Source organism: Colletotrichum jinshuiense, chromosome 1, assembly GCF_051148585.1.
Source record: "Colletotrichum jinshuiense chromosome 1, complete sequence".
Lineage (NCBI taxonomy): Eukaryota > Fungi > Ascomycota > Sordariomycetes > Glomerellales > Glomerellaceae > Colletotrichum > Colletotrichum jinshuiense.
This window is the reverse complement of record NC_139302.1, coordinates 2,984,460-3,001,691: the sequence shown is the minus strand read 5'-3', so window position 1 is coordinate 3,001,691 and position 17,232 is coordinate 2,984,460. Positions and strand designations below refer to the sequence as shown.

Below are 17,232 nucleotides of genomic sequence, written 5' to 3'. Positions count from 1 at the left end.
CTCCCGCGTCTTCGGTCTGTGTCCCCGGTGGGATGTGCACTCCGTCTTCACGTTTCCACCGTCACAGGAAGATTTCCTCCAGCCTTTGTTCGGCTGACTCGCGCTCGTGGGCCACGGTTCAGCCGCTTTCGAAACGCTCGGTCGTGTACCAAACGTCGGGGTGTCGCTTAAAGTCGCTGTGGCATCTGGACCCGTTGTGCTGCTAGAACCCTAGAATCTTCAGGCAAGGGGGCGGGACTTGACTCCCGAAGCCAAAAGAAGCCGGGGCCAGATCCATCAGTGTAACCGGGTTCGCATTTCGGCATCGTCATGGTCGGGCCTAGCGTGAGACATGCGGATGCATTGCAGCCAGAGAGGCGAGCGAGAGAGAAGGAGAGAAAGAGAGAGGCCAGAGGATGGCATCTGACTGGCGACGTCTGGCTCGCTGCCGTGCCGAGAGAGCGGTCGGTGATGGACGCAAGGGATCTGAATCAACCGGCGGCCGGTGGTGTGTCCGATGCGCGCCACATCAGACAGGCCAGCGTCGATAACAGGCCGTGTTAAGCCTCAAGGCATGAACAGATGGTAGAGGCTGCGGCGAGGTGGGCATTGGTGGGCATTGGTGGGACACGGCACTGGGTGGGAGACCACTGACGACGACACTCGATTGGGCCCACGCGAGACCCGTCGACAGCCACGGGCGGCATGCTTTGTCTGAGGTCTTTGAAAGGCCATCTGCCGAACGTTGACCAGTGTCGAGAGGAGTCGAGGCAGTGTCAAGCCCGGATCGAGGTTGAAAGCCAGGGGATGGATCACGCGGACAAAGCCTCCTGTGGCCATCTCAGCGACAACGACGCCTTAACCGACCCTGACTGTCGCCAAATGCAGACGGCTCTCGTATGTCCAACACAACACAACACAACAACAATAGCAAAGGCAGGAAGACGGCCGGTTCCCCCTTTACCAAGGATAGCGCCGCGAGGTCTGACCTGACAGGAACATAGCGGGGGACCGGTGGCACGTCCTCACAACACTGGGCTGGGGGCAGCCGTGGCATGGAAGCGCAACGACGAATGGCCATGAACAAGAGTAAATTGGACCGGCCGACAGGACAGGGGCTTGTTGTGCTGTGCCCCTCGTGTGATAAAGGCCATTGATGAATGAGAGAGTGCGGAGGGCGAATGCGAGCAGATTCGGGCCATGATGTCGTGTTGGAACGGACTGGGAATGTTTTCAGCAGACGTTGCGTGCGTTGTGAGTGGTGAGGCATTGGCGGGACGCGGTGGACAAAGTGCTGAGCAACGCCGGGTGGAGGCCCGCTGAATACCCTCGCTGAGGCCCGTCGGCGGCCTTCAGTGGTCTCTGGGATGTGTGCGTGGTGGGGCCACTGGATGGGTCCCCAGGGATGTCGACCACGGAACATGCAGCACCTTAACTCGAGGTGAAATTCCCGGCCACACGACAGCAGCCCGGCTAAGTCGAGGCCCCCGGCCACCGGGATGGGTCCCCCTCTCCTCTCCTCCCACCTTGTCCTCGCCTCTCGCAGCATTTTTCCCACGCCCACGCCCCCTTCCACCCCCTCCCCCTCTTTCTGGCTTTCCTCCTGCGTCCCTCCTCCCCTTCTCGGCCCCTGGCTCCGCATCCACCCACACCCCACCGGCCCTCCTCCTGCGATTCCATCAGCCATCAAATCCTGGGCCTGGTATCCGTACATACGCTAGCTGCTATGTGCGTGCACCAGTCCCTCATTGTACTATGTATGCCATCCACAGACTAACGTCCACACCCCTGACATGAAGACTGTCGCCTCCCCAATGGGGCACGCGGACGTCGATGCATTGCCTCAAGCGAACCACAGCACAGAGAAGGAGTGTGAAAGAGCGAGAGCATCGGGATTTTCCTACAAGGACGCCCATCATTGTCCCCTCCCCCCTTCTTAGTCCCATTGGCCCCTGCCCAGGCTCAGTCCCAGAGAGAGGTCGGCCCATCACACAAAATACCCGTTCCCGAGTCCTGCCTGGTCCATGGAGCCGTGGTACCCCAGCATCTCTGGCCTGGACCCCCGGGAACCAGCGCCGCGACTGGTTGATCGAAAATGGACACCAGAGCGGCCGCGAGAGGTAAAGTGAGAGGGAGAGAGAAATCCACGCCCTCTGCAGGAAGCTGAGCGGACGCTACACATCGTTGTACATAACAGAGTCCCACCCTCTCTCCTCCTGCCTTCGTGCCCTCTTGATCGCTTCCGAGCTTCTTTGTCGTTGATCCTGCTCGAGTCTTTCCTTGATACCACGAGTTGTTGCTGCTGTACCACCCTCCGCCCTGACTTGTCCTGTCAGTCTCATCTACGGACCATGACGGTATCAACCTAGCCAGTCGCCTTCTTCCACCGCATCCCGCATACGCTACCCGCCGATTTTATACACCGGCTCGCTTTAGTCATCTGAGCATCATCCCCCGGGAAGCATTCCGCCTCGACCACCGACACAAGCCCCGGGCTTCAGCAGGACTGAGGGCGCCTCACTTGATGGGAATCTGAAAGCATTCCCCTGCCATTATTGCCCACGGAAAGACCGTCGTGCTCTTCAGCTCTTCGCGCCACGACATATCTTCCCGTCAGGAACCCCTCTAGTGAACCGCGGCTGTAAGCGATATAGACCGTCCACCATATCGTCCGAACCGGGAGAGGCCGCCAAACCGACGACAGTGTGCCACACCAGCGACGACCCGTAGTCCTTTAAACCCCAACTAGTCGACGATAGCAGTACACGTCAACCCCGGTATATACAACCATGGATAACGCAACTCTGGCAAGGGGTGGCTGCCCTGCGCCCTTCTTCTCTTCGAGATTGTTCCCAGCCGACGAAGGGTGTAAGTCTCGCGCGAATGAGATCCTGGCGAGCGAGTAATTGACAATCTGCAGTCATCGAAGGCCGGCTTTGTCAAGATGTCAGCGCAACGATGCAGTGCTGTTTGCCCTGCCCGCTCACTGATTGGGTTTACCCCGACTATTTCGACACTCTCACAACAGCGGCCAACTGGGTCTGCGTCGCTAGCGCAGCATGCTGTATCTTTCTTCTGCTGTCATGGGCCGTCTTGCCCGTTGATAAGACATATAGGCATTACCTGAGCATCTGCCTGACAATAGCCGTGCTGATTATGAATGTAAGTCTCTCGACTTTCGTGCCCGCAGCTTGGAATCTGACCTCGCCAGCTCGGCTTCGTTGTCCCCCTTGCCGGCCAGCCGGAACAATGCTACAACGATATCACGCCGCACAGCATGCAGTCCAGCAAGATCTGCGGCGCGTCTGGTGCCTTTCTCCTGCTCGGAGGCTGGGCGGGTGTCATGTGGGTCTTCCTGCGGTCGTTGTCCCTGCATCTTCAGATTTGCTGGCAAGTTGTCGTCGGCCGGAACTTTATGATGTTTGCTCAAGCCGCGGGCTGGGGCATTCCCATCATCGGCATCGTCGTCGCCCTCGTCTTCAGCGGCGTGTCGTTCCGGTTCGGCGCGACTTGTCACATCAACCACAAGAACAGTCTCGCCGACTTCTGGATTCCTCTTCTCGTATTTGCCGGCCTCACGGTTATTATCCAATTCGCCACCTTTGGATACTGTATCAAGGTCTACCTTGCCTCCTTGGCCGACAACAGCGCGTCGACTGAAGGGTCAAGCCTGCCCACGTACACCAACAGCATCCAGACCATGTCCCCCCGCCAAGCATACCGACGTGTACGACGCGTCATCCAGCTTCAATGGAGAGGTATCGCCATTGTCCTCATCATCATTGCCGACGTCATCTTCTTCTCTGTTGTATTCGTCTTCCAAGACAACACGGTGCAGGCGGTACATGACGATCAGACCATAGCTCAGGACTGGGTCGCATGCCTCCGTGCGAACAACGCCGATAAAACCAAGTGCTTCGACAAGGCGAAGTCGCTGGTTGTCAACGAGGCAACCATCACGGCCGTTTTGATCCTCCTTGCGGTAAGAGGCGCCCAAATCCACGTTTCCACGTAATACGGCTTGCTGACTAGTCTCCAGATGAACGGCATCTGGCTGCTCTTCCTGTTGGGCCGCTGGGCCATGGTCCTTGGCTGGAAAGACCTCCTCGCCTCCTGCCTAGGCAGAAATAAGAAGGAGTTCGTGTCGGTAGATGCCCGATACGACGTGAAGAAAGATACCCGTGCGTACGAGATGCTTTCGCGAGACTCCAGCGCTGTTGTAACACCAATCTCCCCAGTCAAATCACCCGTGAGTCCCAATGGCGGACGAAGAACCCCCGATTACTTTGGGCAAACCGCCCGCTACCAACCGCCGACGCGATCCTTCTCAAGCCCTCGGCCACCTCAGACACCACCCACTTGGGATGCGCGAGCGACATATGCTCGGCCCGAGTCACGATCCCAAGCGGATGGGTTCCAAGATATGAACCCACTTGGGATGAACAGGATATGATGAGACGACATGGTCGTCCATGACGGAACGAAAGAAAAGAAGAAAGGGACCAAAGTTCCCAATAAAAAACGTTAACCCACCCCCACAAACAAAAAAGAAGGGGAGAACAGGCAGAGGAAAACTATAATCCGAGCCTCGACCCAAAAGGCATTTTTACTTAACTTCCGTGCCCCCGATTACCGAAAGAGCAATCGCATGTTCGGCCGAAGCATCCAGGACCCCCGCCGCCCTGGTTATTAATATCAGACCAGTGTCAAGAGATGATGTAATGTGGAGGAACTACCGGCCTCTGCGGCCCTGTCAATATTTCATGAAAAAACCAATGTAATACCAGCGTCGGCGTCTCGGACTCGTTTAAGCAGCGAAGGGACGGGGAATGGACCCCACAATTCAAAGGATCCGAAGGGGAGAAGTGGAAAGAGCGGTCGGTGGTCGGAGCCTCCCTCGATAGAAGATTTAGCGCTTCGGGGCGGGAAGGAGGGACGGGAATGGCGGAACGAATCATGATTGACGGGCACAGAGGAGAAGTAGAAAGTCCGAAAAATAGAAGAGTCATGCGACAGCCCAATGCAATATGGCCTTATCAAGTACCGGATATGCATGTCAAGCAGAACGAATGAGTGGAAACAAAAGGAAACTACCGAGCAAGGATGGTGTGTTGCGGTGGGATACGCCCGTCCGGAAGATGCGGAATGGGCGGATCACGAACAGGCGCGCAAGGCGGAGGAGCCAAACAAATGCCAGCGATCCATCGCGAGCAACCATTGATCAAGTGACATGTATCCATCCCTAAGGCTCCCGCTCCGGCTTCTTCGGAGACCAGGCCTTTTTTTTCCTCGATGGCTTATGTGATGTAAGCCGATGTGCATTTGTTGGGTTCTTTTCGGCGGCAGACGGACTCATTAGTTCCCATGTGTGTATGCCTCGTAATTATAAGTAGATTAGGCGGTCCAGATCCGTGAATGCCTTCGAAAGGAGGATTCTTTCATCGCATGTTGAAACATACGCCGTATTTACATGCCTGCAAGACTGACGACGTCATATCCCCGACGTCGAGGCAAACACCAACGAGCAAGTTGATTCAAACCGACACTGACGAGACCTTATTTCATCCATAGTAGCGTTTCAGGCCAATCACCAAGCTTTCCATTCGCCTGGTCCCAATTGGAAAACCCCTACCCGCGACACGGCAAACCTTTGTTTCTCTCCAAACTTGCGTCGAGGACAAGAGGTTGGGAGGCTGATATCTCGGCTGAAAGTAAGGCGGGAAGGAACAGACAGACCGAAACCGAGTACTACGGCAGCGGAGCCTGGCCGAGAAAAAAAAAACCCCCCCAAACCCCAACGCTACCAGGACGGATTGCTAGGCGATAAGGAGGGGGACTGTGCGCATTGGTATATTCATTCACTGAACGGACGGGACGAGACGAGACGGAAAACGACGGAAAAGACGAAGAAACGAAACAAGCGGCCCAACCGCTGCAGACAATCAGGAAACAGCGATTTAGAGTGAGCGCGTGCGTACCTTGGGCACGTGTTTGACAGCACTCACCTTGCTTCCGTGTAAGGGAAGAAGAAAGCAAAAAAGGGCAGGCCAAGGTGTGGAAAGCCATCTTGCTGAGCGATCGGCATCATCGGGAGGAGCTTTGCACCGGCGCCCTCCGTCGAATCGAGGCTTTGTCCTTGCAGTAGGGCCGGGTGCTGGAAACAGGCTAGTGGAGCCAGGCCGAGGAGCCTCCGACCGAGAGTTAAAGTGCGGCGAGTAGCGGACTATTTGTAATGCCGTTCCCCGAGATCTTCAAGCTGGGCCCCAGCTCGCCGACCAGGGTATGGCGCTGGAGCTCAGGACGTCCCCAGTCTGGGTCCCGGGTCGATGACATCGAGCAACCGAGCACTCCGCCAGCCAGAGGCGGTGTCTACTTTCCGAGCATAGACAATCCTGCGACAACCGATCATGGAGCCTCCACCGGCCTCTTCCGCCAGAGATCACCGCCTTCAAAATCAAGATTAAGGACCTGTCACGTCGGCAACGCCAAGCCTTCACATTTCAGAATGTTCCTCATTCTGTCCCTCGTCTTCCTTGGTGGCTACGTCCACTACCTCTGGAAAGCCGAGGCTGCTCTCGGCGTCGCGTGGGTGCCCGACACGGAGGCCAGGCTGTTCGAGCAGCGGCCCCTTCTGCCACCGGTCCAGGAGACCAACATCGAGACGTACACGCTCCCGCTGCACACCAAAGGCCGGGACGTTGTCGACGAGGAGAACCGCCGCTTCAAGCTCCTGTCCGTCAATTGGTACGGCGCTAGTGATGAGCAAAACATCCCCGGCGGGCTGGACATCCAGCACCGCGACGTGATCGCCCAGACCATCCGCGACCTGGGCTTCAACAGCGTGCGGCTGCCCTACAGCGACGAGATGGTCATCACCGATCCAGAGATCCCCGCGCACCTGCTGGCGGCGAACCCGGACCTCATTGGGCTCCGGGCCCTCGACATCTTCGAGGCCTGCGTGACGGCATTGACCGACGCGGGCATCGCCGTCATCGTCAACAACCACATTACCCACTCCACCTGGTGCTGCGGCGCCGACCCCTGCGACGCCCACTGGGCCAACGACCACCTCGGCCCGCTGTGCCGCATCAAGCAGACCGAGGAGGACTGGATACAGCACTGGGAGACCATCATGCTCCGCTTCGTCGACAACCCGCGCGTCGTCGGCGTCGACCTGCGCAACGAGGTCCGCGGCGTCTGGGGCACCATGACCTGGGACAAGTGGGCGACCGCCGCCGAGAAGGCCGGCAACCGGCTGCTCGAGATGAACAAGGACTGGCTGGTCATCGTCGGCGGCACCGAGTCCGGCAACGACCTGACCGGCGTCGCCAAGAGGCCCGTCGTGCTCAACGTGCCGGACCGCGTCGTGTATTCGGCACACGTCTACGCCTGGTCCGGCTGGGGAAGCTTGGAGGGCCGCTACTCCAAGCGGAGCTACGCCTCCTTTGTCAACTCCATGAGGCACAACTGGGCCTACCTGGTCGAGGGCGACCAGGCGCCCGTGTGGGTGGGCGAGTTCGGCGCGCCGCACAAGCCCAACATTGGCGACGCGAACTACTGGAACAACCTACTACGGTACCTCAAGGTCATTGATGCCGACTTTGGGTACTGGGCCATCAACCCGCGCAAGCCTAAAAACAATACAAAAGAGACATACGCCCTCGTTGAGGACGACTGGGTCACGCCCGTCCTGGACTACCGGATGAAGGACATGGTCGAGATCATGAGGGCCTAGTGCGCCCCGCAGTTCTGGCCGGATGGCATTCAGGGCAGGGGCGGTGGCCAGTGTCTGCTTGAACAACGTATCGAGGTGCTCTTCTCGGGTTTGGTATGCAATTGCGAAAGGGGAGGGGGACAGAGAGGTTAAAAACGGCGTTTTGGGTTAGTCTGCTAGGTACTGGAATGGAGGGGTGCCGGCTTCGAATACCCGGCTACGGCCAGGCACAAGCTAGACAGTCACTGACGATTATGTTAACAATCAGCGATGATGATTATTATGAGTTTGGATATACAAGCAATTGTGTTCATGCCCCTTGCGTTTGCCAGTATTCCGTGATCCGTACCATTGTTGCAAACGCGCGTGGTCACAGGCACAGACAGCAGACGCAGCTCGATTCACTTATGCTTGGCCCTCAAAAACAAAAACAAACCGACGCATTGCAGAAAACTCTCACCTGACCAACACCTCGTCATTGCAACCGAGCTCGATTCGGCCCAAGGGCAAGGGGGCTCGCTCGTTAATTGTCCCCGTTGATTTAATGTTTCCTTGCCCAGCTTCCCCCGCACATGGGCTCCCTGAAACAGTCGGCCCCTCCCCTCCAGACAAGCACCACCACCACTACTACCACAAGGTCCACAGCGTACCAAGCTCCCATTATCGATAAAGCAAAGCACCAGCTCAAACCAAGCTCACTTGGCCCGATTATCGATAAATCCAATTTAAAGTGGAGACACCTCCCCTCAGGGCAGGTGGGCAGTTGCCGACAAACAGACGGGGAATCAAGTGATCGGGAGACGCCATTCCGCAATCGCCAACCCATTCTAACCGCCGACATCTGCCGTCTTCCCGCCTTCTTGTCGCCGCTCCAGGAAGGCCCTTTTCATCGCGGTTGTCCCCCACCGCCTGACTCACGAGCGGCGCTTATGTCGCGCACGAAGCGAAAGGGAGAGAAAGACTCCAGGGAGTGGTAGATGGCGGGTCGACAGGGACAAGATCACGACCGCGGCTTCCGCGAGGCTGTGCTGGGGAAGTGCCATGTCCAGACCTGCGTGGACAGGGTAAGTGCCATGTTCCGTTCTCCCGCCTCTAGCGATCCTTTTTTATAGCTTTCCTTGTTTTATCCGGTGGGGGTTTCTGTGTTATTCCGTATGCTAAGTTTTACACTAGTTTGGCGAGGGAGCCCACGAAGTGATCCGACAGCGGGAGCGCGACCATCTGAATCAGATCGAAAACGACACCCTTGTGCAAGGCATACCGACCGGCCAGATTGTTACCGGCGCAGAAGAAGATGCGGACCTGTCGCAGCCGCCATCTTTGGAGAGGAGGATACCAAAGACGCCTTACTTCAGGAACAATCTGACGGCCCTGTCGCAAAGATATAACGTAGGATAACCCCTCCCTTGCAGGAGACTCGATCGGCGGCGCATGGCTAATGTTGATCGCGCCAGCTCTACTTCGCCGCCTACGAAAACCGCATCTTCGTCTACCGCCCCAAGGGGCTCTTGCAGACCCTCCCTCGAGAACCGAACCTCATACTGGCCACGAAGCCCGACAAGATCGCGCGGCACATCGGAGGCACGCTTGATAGGCGTTTCCACCACCAGGCCAACCACATCGTGGCTGGGTTTCTCGGGGGAGAGGAGGTGCTGGTGTCCGCATACGACGACGGATCGGTGTTCGCCTACTACACCAGGCACATCGCCGAGTATATCGAGCGCGCATCGTCCGGCTGCCGGAACCCAAACCCTCTGCCGACGTACTTCTTCCGCGAAAACGTCGGAATCTCAGCATGGGGGATCGCAGTCCATCAGAAATCGCGCCTCATTGCCATCAGCTCCAACAGGCTTGAGGTGACCGTCTTCGCCTTTGGGCTCTCCCGCCTGCCCGAGGCCATGGACTGCCGGACTAGGCCTCTTGACTACTGTGAGAGGTCGGTTCTCAAGAGGAAACGAAACTGGAGGATCTGCATTCCCCTGGGCGACGGAGGACAGAATATACCCAACATATCTCTCTGGGATGACCACGAGGGTTTTGCTGAAAAGGTTGTTGCCAATGACATTTACGGCACCACATGGATTTTGGACATATGGAAGGTCGGGACGGCGCCGGTCAAGATACCGCACAGGGCCAACATTCCGGGCCGGTGGTACTTCCGCAACCCTATGTAAGTCTTCTCGCAAGTGCTGAATGTGCACCTACTAATGCGGTTCGCGTCAGGGGTTGGAGCATCGTCGTCCTTCCTTACGAGAGCTTCCTGCCTGCAAAGTCTGCGACTGACCTACTTGGCATGGACGAGTCAGATATCATGAACGCGAAACCTCCCCATGTTGGACGGTGGATCGAGACTCAGCGGGGCCTCTCATGCGTGCGCGATCATCCTGCAGCGCCCGCGGCTCAGCGCATGCCGGAACCCGAAGCCTTTGGTCAGCCGAATCCGCCAGTGGCGTGGCCATTCCAGGGCCATCAGCCGGGTTTCTTGGCCGCCATCCTGAATGGCCAGCCGTTGCTCGCGCTTCCGGCGCCTCAGCCAGCGGCCGCTCAAGCCGACGGTGCCGGCGAGGCTCCCCCCGTTGCTCCGGCGCAAAACACCATAGTGTTCATCCCAGACCATGATGACGACGGGTGGAGCGAGGAGGAGGAGGAAATTTTAGCGCCGGGAGAGGAGGTGTCATCCGCCGCCGAAGATGACGAAGGCGACGATGATGAAAGCTCGGTCGAGTTGCTTGATGAGGCCCCCGTTTTTGATGACGATGATGCCAACGACTTCACCTTCATCGAAGAAGCGATACATGCCGCTGACGACGACCTGGGGACCGGGGAGGCAATGACGCAGATTCTTCCGCCTGATGGAACCCTCAGTTTCTTCAAGTCCGCGTCGAACTATGACCCGAGCGGTTTCCAATCCTCTTGGCTAGATATGGTGTACACGCCTCACGACGGTAAGACATACGTCTCACCGACCTCGGTCGTGGGACGTCTTCAGTTCTTGCGTCGGCCTGTGGTCAAAAACCGGAACACCCAGGAGCAGGATAGGGATGCACTTGAAGAGCTCGGCAGCAGGTGCTGCATCCTGCGGACGTACGAAGAAGACATTGAGATGCGGGGCATCAACCCAGAGGACGGCGCCGCCGTCTTCTGCAAGGACCCGATCAGCTGGAACTACCCGCACCACCCATTGCTTCAGCACGCCGAGCGGCTTAACATGGTCATTCACGTTCCCGAGCTGTCGCTTGTGGTGATCGGGTCTGCCATCGGTCGCGTAATTTTGTTGACCCCGACTCGCTCACGCCATGAGCTGGAGGGAGACAGTTTCATGCTGAAGCAAGGTTTCCGGATCGACTGGGTTCTGCCCACACTCTCGGACGAGAGGGCTGGTCGTCGGCCGCCGCGTGGTCTCTACGGAGTCGCCGTGGGACCAATGCAAGAGGGCAGTGCGTCTGGCTGCCTGCTACGCCCGGAGGGTGCACCGGCGCCGTCGCCGGCATCAAAACGGTATAGGCTCATGCTGCACTACCGCGACCATAGCATTCTCAGCTACGAGATCAGCCGGGACGAGAAGAATGAGCATATCCTTATTTTCTGAGGATGGCCGCAGAGTGGAACTGTGACGTGGTTGGCGATGCTTCGGACGAGCTGGCTGTATATCTGAACAGAAGAGGAGACGTGAAAAGGTTGCTTCTTGCTTGGCCTCCGGAGTCTCTTTTCCTGTGCTTCTACAGCCACGGAAATCGGGGCTCGGCCATCGTGGCCGAACATTCAAGGAGAAAGGGGGAAATTTGGGGGGAGGAAAGGGAGAACGACAACAGGACCTCGGGACATACTAATGACTGAATGAAACTGAAGAAGACGAATCAACTGGCAGGGGAGGGAATGGAGCGTTACTGAAGTCGGGAAGTTTACATACGCTTGTTTTTTTTCCCCCTTCCCGCTCCCGTGCATACTTTGCTTTTTTGTTACGAACGTCATGGCGTTTTGGGGAGGGGGCATCTCCTGATACCCGGCATTACGAACCAAACCCCCCACCCTCGTTGGTGTTTTCTCGCAAAAGGGGCGGGGGGGAGAGGGTTCGAGCAAACATAGCTAGGCCCCTTTGGAAAGGGAAAATCAAAAAAAGCAATGAGGATTTTATTTATTTATTTGGAAATGAACTTCCTTACGGACAAACCTAATTGGCAGAACATCCTGGCTCATGTTTCCTTACATGAGATGGGCAAAAGAACTCGGGTGGATGCAAATCCGGGTTTGGGGCCGTCCGGCCGGCCGGTCGTGCGACTTGTTGCCGTTTCTACTCGGGAGAAGCAACGAGGCCGGACGGAAAAAGCTAACCAGGCAGTGGGAAACCCCGGAACTGCCGTCGAAGAAAGAGCAAGTCAGGGCGACAACTTGTGCCCCCGACCAGGTTTGGGTCCTGGCGGGACGGGTAAGTTAGGCGGCGGTTCGCCATGTGTGCGCCTGCCGCCGCCTCTCGAGACGGTGCAGCAGCATGCAGCTCAGGGGAGGAGAGGTGTTTCTTTCCATTGCTCTTTTTGGCCAGTAGGCAGCAGCTACATTAATGTAGTGTTTTATAAGGGCGGAGTGTTCACTCCCAACGTCTCGCATCAATCGAAGAGATCAGCATCCATCCTCCTGAGCGAGCCAGATGGCATACAACCCTCCCCTAATGTGCGCAGCTGAGGTCTCCTTCAGTCTTCTATATTATTTATTTTTAACCCCTAATTCTTTTCTGGGGAGACGCGGCTGGTTTACACCCTCCTCCCTCTCTCCCTCCCGCGGCGGCTTACAGCCCCGATTGGGCGTATCAAGCGGCAGAGAGAGTGTTGCTTCTGCACAGCCTCCCCTCGGCATCGGGCGCACCACCACGTCGACACAGAACCCCTCATTGGGCAATAATTTTCCGGCAAAAAGATTGGTTGAGATGAGACTTATTTGGCTGAGCCGCCTTTCGTCAACAAGCCTCCGCCACATGGAAGAAGAAACTATTGCACTTTCGACAAGGCTGGGGGTGACCAGACAGCTTAAAACCAGCTCGTGGCAACCACCCCAGCCGTTTTTCAACCATACTCGCCTTTTGTGATCTCAGTAGCTCGGATCAAAGGCCTCAAAGGCACTTCGGGACACCTGCATGCCCACCATGAATATGACCCACGTCTTATTTAACCTTCTGTGGCTTTCAGCCCTGGCCGCGGCCGACAGTCAGACAGCCGACGACATACAGCAAGTGATCAGACGGCTTGGGGACAACTCCACGGCGCTTAGAAATACTATGGCAGCGTCTTGGGTCGATTCGCCAACGATCCGGGGCAGCATGGACATACTCTGGACCTGTATCGTCACCCTTGTCGCGTGTGTCTACACGGCGCTACACCTCAACATACCGGCCAAGAAGGGCCCGTACGCCGGGTTCATCGACAAGCTCCGGTGGGTCTTCGTCGCCATCGTTGCGCCCGAAACTGTTCTTGTCCTCGCCGCCAACCAGTTCTTCGAAGCTCGTAGCCTGAAAAGTGCGTTGGTAGCGCTCGGGACCAGCAAACGGGACATTGTACGTGCTCTACTAGATTATTTTGTTCTAGCCCTCGCAAGACACGGTGGGCAACCATCCATCCCTCTAAAATTCATCAGAGAATGGGGCTTATTCTCTTTTTTGGTTTGCATTTTCTGATCTGAAGAGTAGCCCGAGTTTGATCTCCAGTTCTGCTTCTTCGTTGTGATGGGAGGGTTCCAGGTATCCATCGACGACATCCAGCCCGGGCCCGGGTTTTGCACGGTGGCTGACAATTGCCCCAAGACGTTGCCATTGTCGGCAAAGGGGTTCATAAAGCTGGTCGAGCTGGGCGAGTTTGACGAGGCAAACATGATAGCACCGCGCCTCGGTGACAGAAGCAAGGCAAATGTCTTTCAGAAGGTGCTTGTGCTCACGCAAATCCTGTGGATGGCGCTCCAATGCATCGTCCGAAAGGCCCAAGGACTTCCGCTCGCGCTTTTAGAGATCCACACCATGATCCACGTCCTCTGCACCGTGTTTCTATATGGGTTCTGGTTCCATGTAAGTGAACACCACTGGCCTGCCTTTTGCGCCATCCATCAAAAGTCGTCGAAGTGGGGAGAGGGGCTCTAACCTTGCAACCATGGCAGAAACCCCTGGACATTGGACATCCCGAGATCCTCACTTGCCAATCCGACACCATGAAGGGGTTTGTCGCCCTCGCCGTCCAGTCACAACTCTGCGACACCGTCGAATCCAAAGACATTGTACTCTATGGGCGCAGGCCGTTGGGACCCGTCACCAGCGCCAACGGAGACTCTGAGCCGGGACCTGGTATCTCGGTCAGGTTGCAGCACATGCCGCTGTATCAACCTGACGCCCTACCAGAGCCGACGCGTTGGGTATATGTTGGCCGCGCGGCTGACGCACAGCTAAAGGCCGGCGAGGCGTTGCCATGCGGTGTTGGGTTGGTAGAAACCCCACACTGGCGAGAGTTGATGCTCAACCCGTTAGACATCGTCCGCATTGAACGAGCCGCCGAGTTCCGACGCACCCAACTGGGCAGCTCGATTCATTCTTATGAAAAATTGCAACAAATGCAACTGGGTGACTCGATTCCTCTTGTTCATAAAGATTACGACCTCTGCCTCGCTGACAAGGGTAACATCAAGTTCGGGTCCAACGGTAGGTACAGGCTCGACTTCGTCGACAGGACGCATAGCGTCTTTCTTGTCGGCACCAACACTTGGGCGTTTAGTTTGGATTCCAACCTGCCCATGCTCTTCGCGGCGGTCCTGTCGGGCGTCTACGGCGGCATCCACCTAACGGCCTGGGGCTCCGAATTCCCCACCCGCGTCGAAGGCGTGTTGTGGAAAGCCTCCGGCATCGTCAGCAGCGTGATAATTCCCGTCACGGCTGTCTGCGGACTCATGATGGCCTTGTTGGACGATTTCTTACAAATAAACATGAGAGTCTCTGCATTCTCGCTCATGTCTGTGCTCTTCGTGGTGAACGTCGCCGCGCGCGTCTTTCTCACTGTCGAGTCTTTTGTGAGCATTCGGAGTCTCCCTGTCGGCGCATATGTCATGCCTGCATGGCTGCAGATGCTGCCTCATCTGTAGTTGGACAGACGTTTGTAGATGTACTGCGGCTGGTCTTGGAAGTTGTCAATGGTTAATTATATAATATATGATCGAGACATGTTGTGTGGATGATAGCCTGGATGAAGGTCTGTGTGATATTTGAGCATCTCATCAAGGAGACCTTGGTTCCCTTTTATCAGCTGTCTTTTCCCTTCCGTGCCGGTCCCTTCTTGAGAAGTAAGGATAGTCCCTGTGTGTAGTCTCGCACATATACTCGGTGAGGGAGGTGATGAAGTCACCAGAGAGCAATGTGTCACGGCGAGTCCCTTTTGCTCGACTGATTGCACCTCTCTGCGTAGATATGGCAGTCCTTTACCTACCTCTTTCCCCGAGCTCCAACACCAACATCGCCCCTCGCTAGTACTGTAAAGGGATTGCTTGCAACAAATATGGGCATGTTTAGCCCGTCCAGGCCAAGTAAGCGACCAAGATTCTCCGAAAAGAAGGTTTGAGTTGGAACGGTTTGCATGGTATCGGTTCTGCCGTCTATCGGGATCCATCCTCCGCCGGCCTTCAAAACGAGACATGGAGTTCTCGCTGCCTCTCCAAATTGTGTTCGGAATTCCGGAGACGCGCCAGCACACCAAAAACAACGAGATGTGCGTGGAGGAGCTAGGTGGATCGGGTTGAGAGGCACCAATGCCGTTGTTGGCCTTTCTAGTCGTCGCGGTCTTCCCCCCGTTTATTCTGGTCTATATAGTTCCTCCCGCCCCTGACGGCACCCGGCCAACGGCGACGGGGCGTGGGGGGGGTTTGGCTTAGTCTTGCAGCCATGGACTTCTGCAAGCTGTGTCACTGGTCTCAGCGATGCAAGCCATGGAATCTGCGCGCCCCCGATGCCCTCCGGCAGGTGTCGTGGCCCCCCGGCCGGGCCTCGCACCCAGACGTGCCAGAGCAGAGCCCTCGGGGGGCGGGAACATGTCAAATCCACCAATGATCACGGAGACGGGCGCACCGTCCAGAGGTTTTTCGAGTTACACGAGGTTTGCCCACCGACGGAGACGAGCGTCCGCTCGCTCCTCGAGAGGTCCACACGGCAGCGAGATGTGCAGCAGCCACGCGGCGTTTGTCGCGTCGTTGTTCCGGGCCGCTTCCTAGTGTGACCACTTCGTAGGGCGCTTGCTACCCCCATTCACCCCCATTCTTCCCCTTTTCCTTCCACGGGCAGTTTCCAGCCGCAAGCAAGGGGCATCTTCGGCGGGATGAACGAGACACGAGTGCTCGGCTTTGAATTGCCCAAAAGCCCTCCCCGGCCTGCATGACAGACCCGTCATGCCAAACAACCAAACAAGTGAAAAAAAAAATCTGTGGTCACAAACCATCCCGAGAGGTCTTGATCCCTTGGTGTTCCAACAACTCCCAACCTTGCCAAAAGTCCCCTGGAATACTAAATATTGTCGTTTCACATCTGGCAAGACGAGATAAGGGATAGTGGCTCGTCTCTCGAGACCCTTCTTTCCCTTGGAGGACAATGTGTCTGAGAGTGGGACTATCATGCCTTGACGAGTTAAGAGAGCAAGCGGCTACCGCTTATATGCACCAAGGACCGCCTCATTATAAAGCTGTTATCGGACACTGGATGCTGCACAAGGATAGCGCTTGCCTTGCCTCAACTCTACCTAGACCCGCTGGGGTCTACGTGAGAATATGGCGAGATGTAAAGGCATAATGATAAACCCATTACGGCCAATTGTCTGATTTAATACTGCACTCCGAGGCTCATGTTGCAAATGGAATTGTTCCAGAAGGAAAAAAAAGGAGAGAACCCACGGGCCTCGGCCGGCCCGAGCGGCGCCGCAAAGTGGAACCGTCCCTCTGCCGGAAAGGAGCGAATGGCCCCGATGTGGAGCCTGCATATGGGTCCCCGCTAGGGAAAATGACATTTTACTCTGACAAAGTACCCAGGCTCTTGATTGGCCCATCTCGTCACTGATAAGGCTAAGGCTTAGTGCATGTCTTTGGGCCGGGAACAGGGGATGTCGACGACGGCGTCGCCAGAGGCCCTCCCGCGTTTGTCTTTACCCAGGGACGTCATTTTCGGTTGCCCCCCAACTTCTGGGTCGCGATGTCCACACGCAAGGTTTCAAATCGGCGGACGTCGGCCGGACTGGGCAATGGTCGGGATTTCGAACATTTGATGCGCTGAATGCCAATGGGTTCAGCCCAGTCTCAAGTCGGAGCCGGCAGTCAGGCTCAGCACCAAAGCTGGGGTGCAGCATGGGTGAAAGGGGGCGCGATGGGTAGGCTCCGGCATGATGACATGCGCCCTCCTCGCCTCGGGTTGGGGAAGCAGCCGTGTTGGACGGGTTGCATATGAGCTTATCAGGCCATCCACTGAGAAGAGCGTCTTCGCCAGCCGCAGTTTCACGTCCTATCATCAGTCGATGCACGATGCGTTGAGACGGATG

The 17,232-nt window shown here is 56.7% G+C and overlaps 4 protein-coding genes across 4 annotated transcripts; all 4 read left to right on the top strand.

The window, feature by feature from the left end:
- Positions 1-2,768: 2,768 nt before the first annotated feature.
- On the top strand, positions 2,769-4,432 carry EsH8_I_000758 (uncharacterized protein; the record flags this gene model as incomplete). The annotated part of the gene is made up of 5 exons (XM_083268171.1): positions 2,769-2,847; positions 2,900-3,141; positions 3,191-3,961; positions 4,019-4,160; positions 4,218-4,432. 5 exons carry the CDS (start codon positions 2,769-2,771, stop codon positions 4,430-4,432), a joined length of 1,449 nt encoding a protein of 482 aa, XP_083118609.1.
- Positions 4,433-6,211: 1,779 nt separating this feature from the next.
- Positions 6,212-7,714, top strand: EsH8_I_000757 (glycoside hydrolase superfamily; the record flags this gene model as incomplete). Its single annotated transcript, XM_083268170.1, has 1 exon — positions 6,212-7,714. The coding sequence occupies one exon, from the start codon at positions 6,212-6,214 to the stop codon at positions 7,712-7,714; it is 1,503 nt and encodes a 500-aa protein (XP_083118608.1).
- A 956-nt stretch (positions 7,715-8,670) lies between these two features.
- Positions 8,671-11,282, top strand: EsH8_I_000756 (uncharacterized protein; the record flags this gene model as incomplete). Its single annotated transcript, XM_083268169.1, has 4 exons — positions 8,671-8,757; positions 8,867-9,082; positions 9,148-9,863; positions 9,917-11,282. 4 exons carry the CDS (start codon positions 8,671-8,673, stop codon positions 11,280-11,282), a joined length of 2,385 nt encoding a protein of 794 aa, XP_083118607.1.
- A 1,548-nt stretch (positions 11,283-12,830) lies between these two features.
- EsH8_I_000755 (uncharacterized protein) lies at positions 12,831-14,803 on the top strand (the record flags this gene model as incomplete). Its single annotated transcript, XM_083268168.1, has 3 exons — positions 12,831-13,238; positions 13,371-13,742; positions 13,832-14,803. The coding sequence occupies 3 exons, from the start codon at positions 12,831-12,833 to the stop codon at positions 14,801-14,803; spliced, it is 1,752 nt and encodes a 583-aa protein (XP_083118606.1).
- Positions 14,804-17,232: the final 2,429 nt, after the last annotated feature.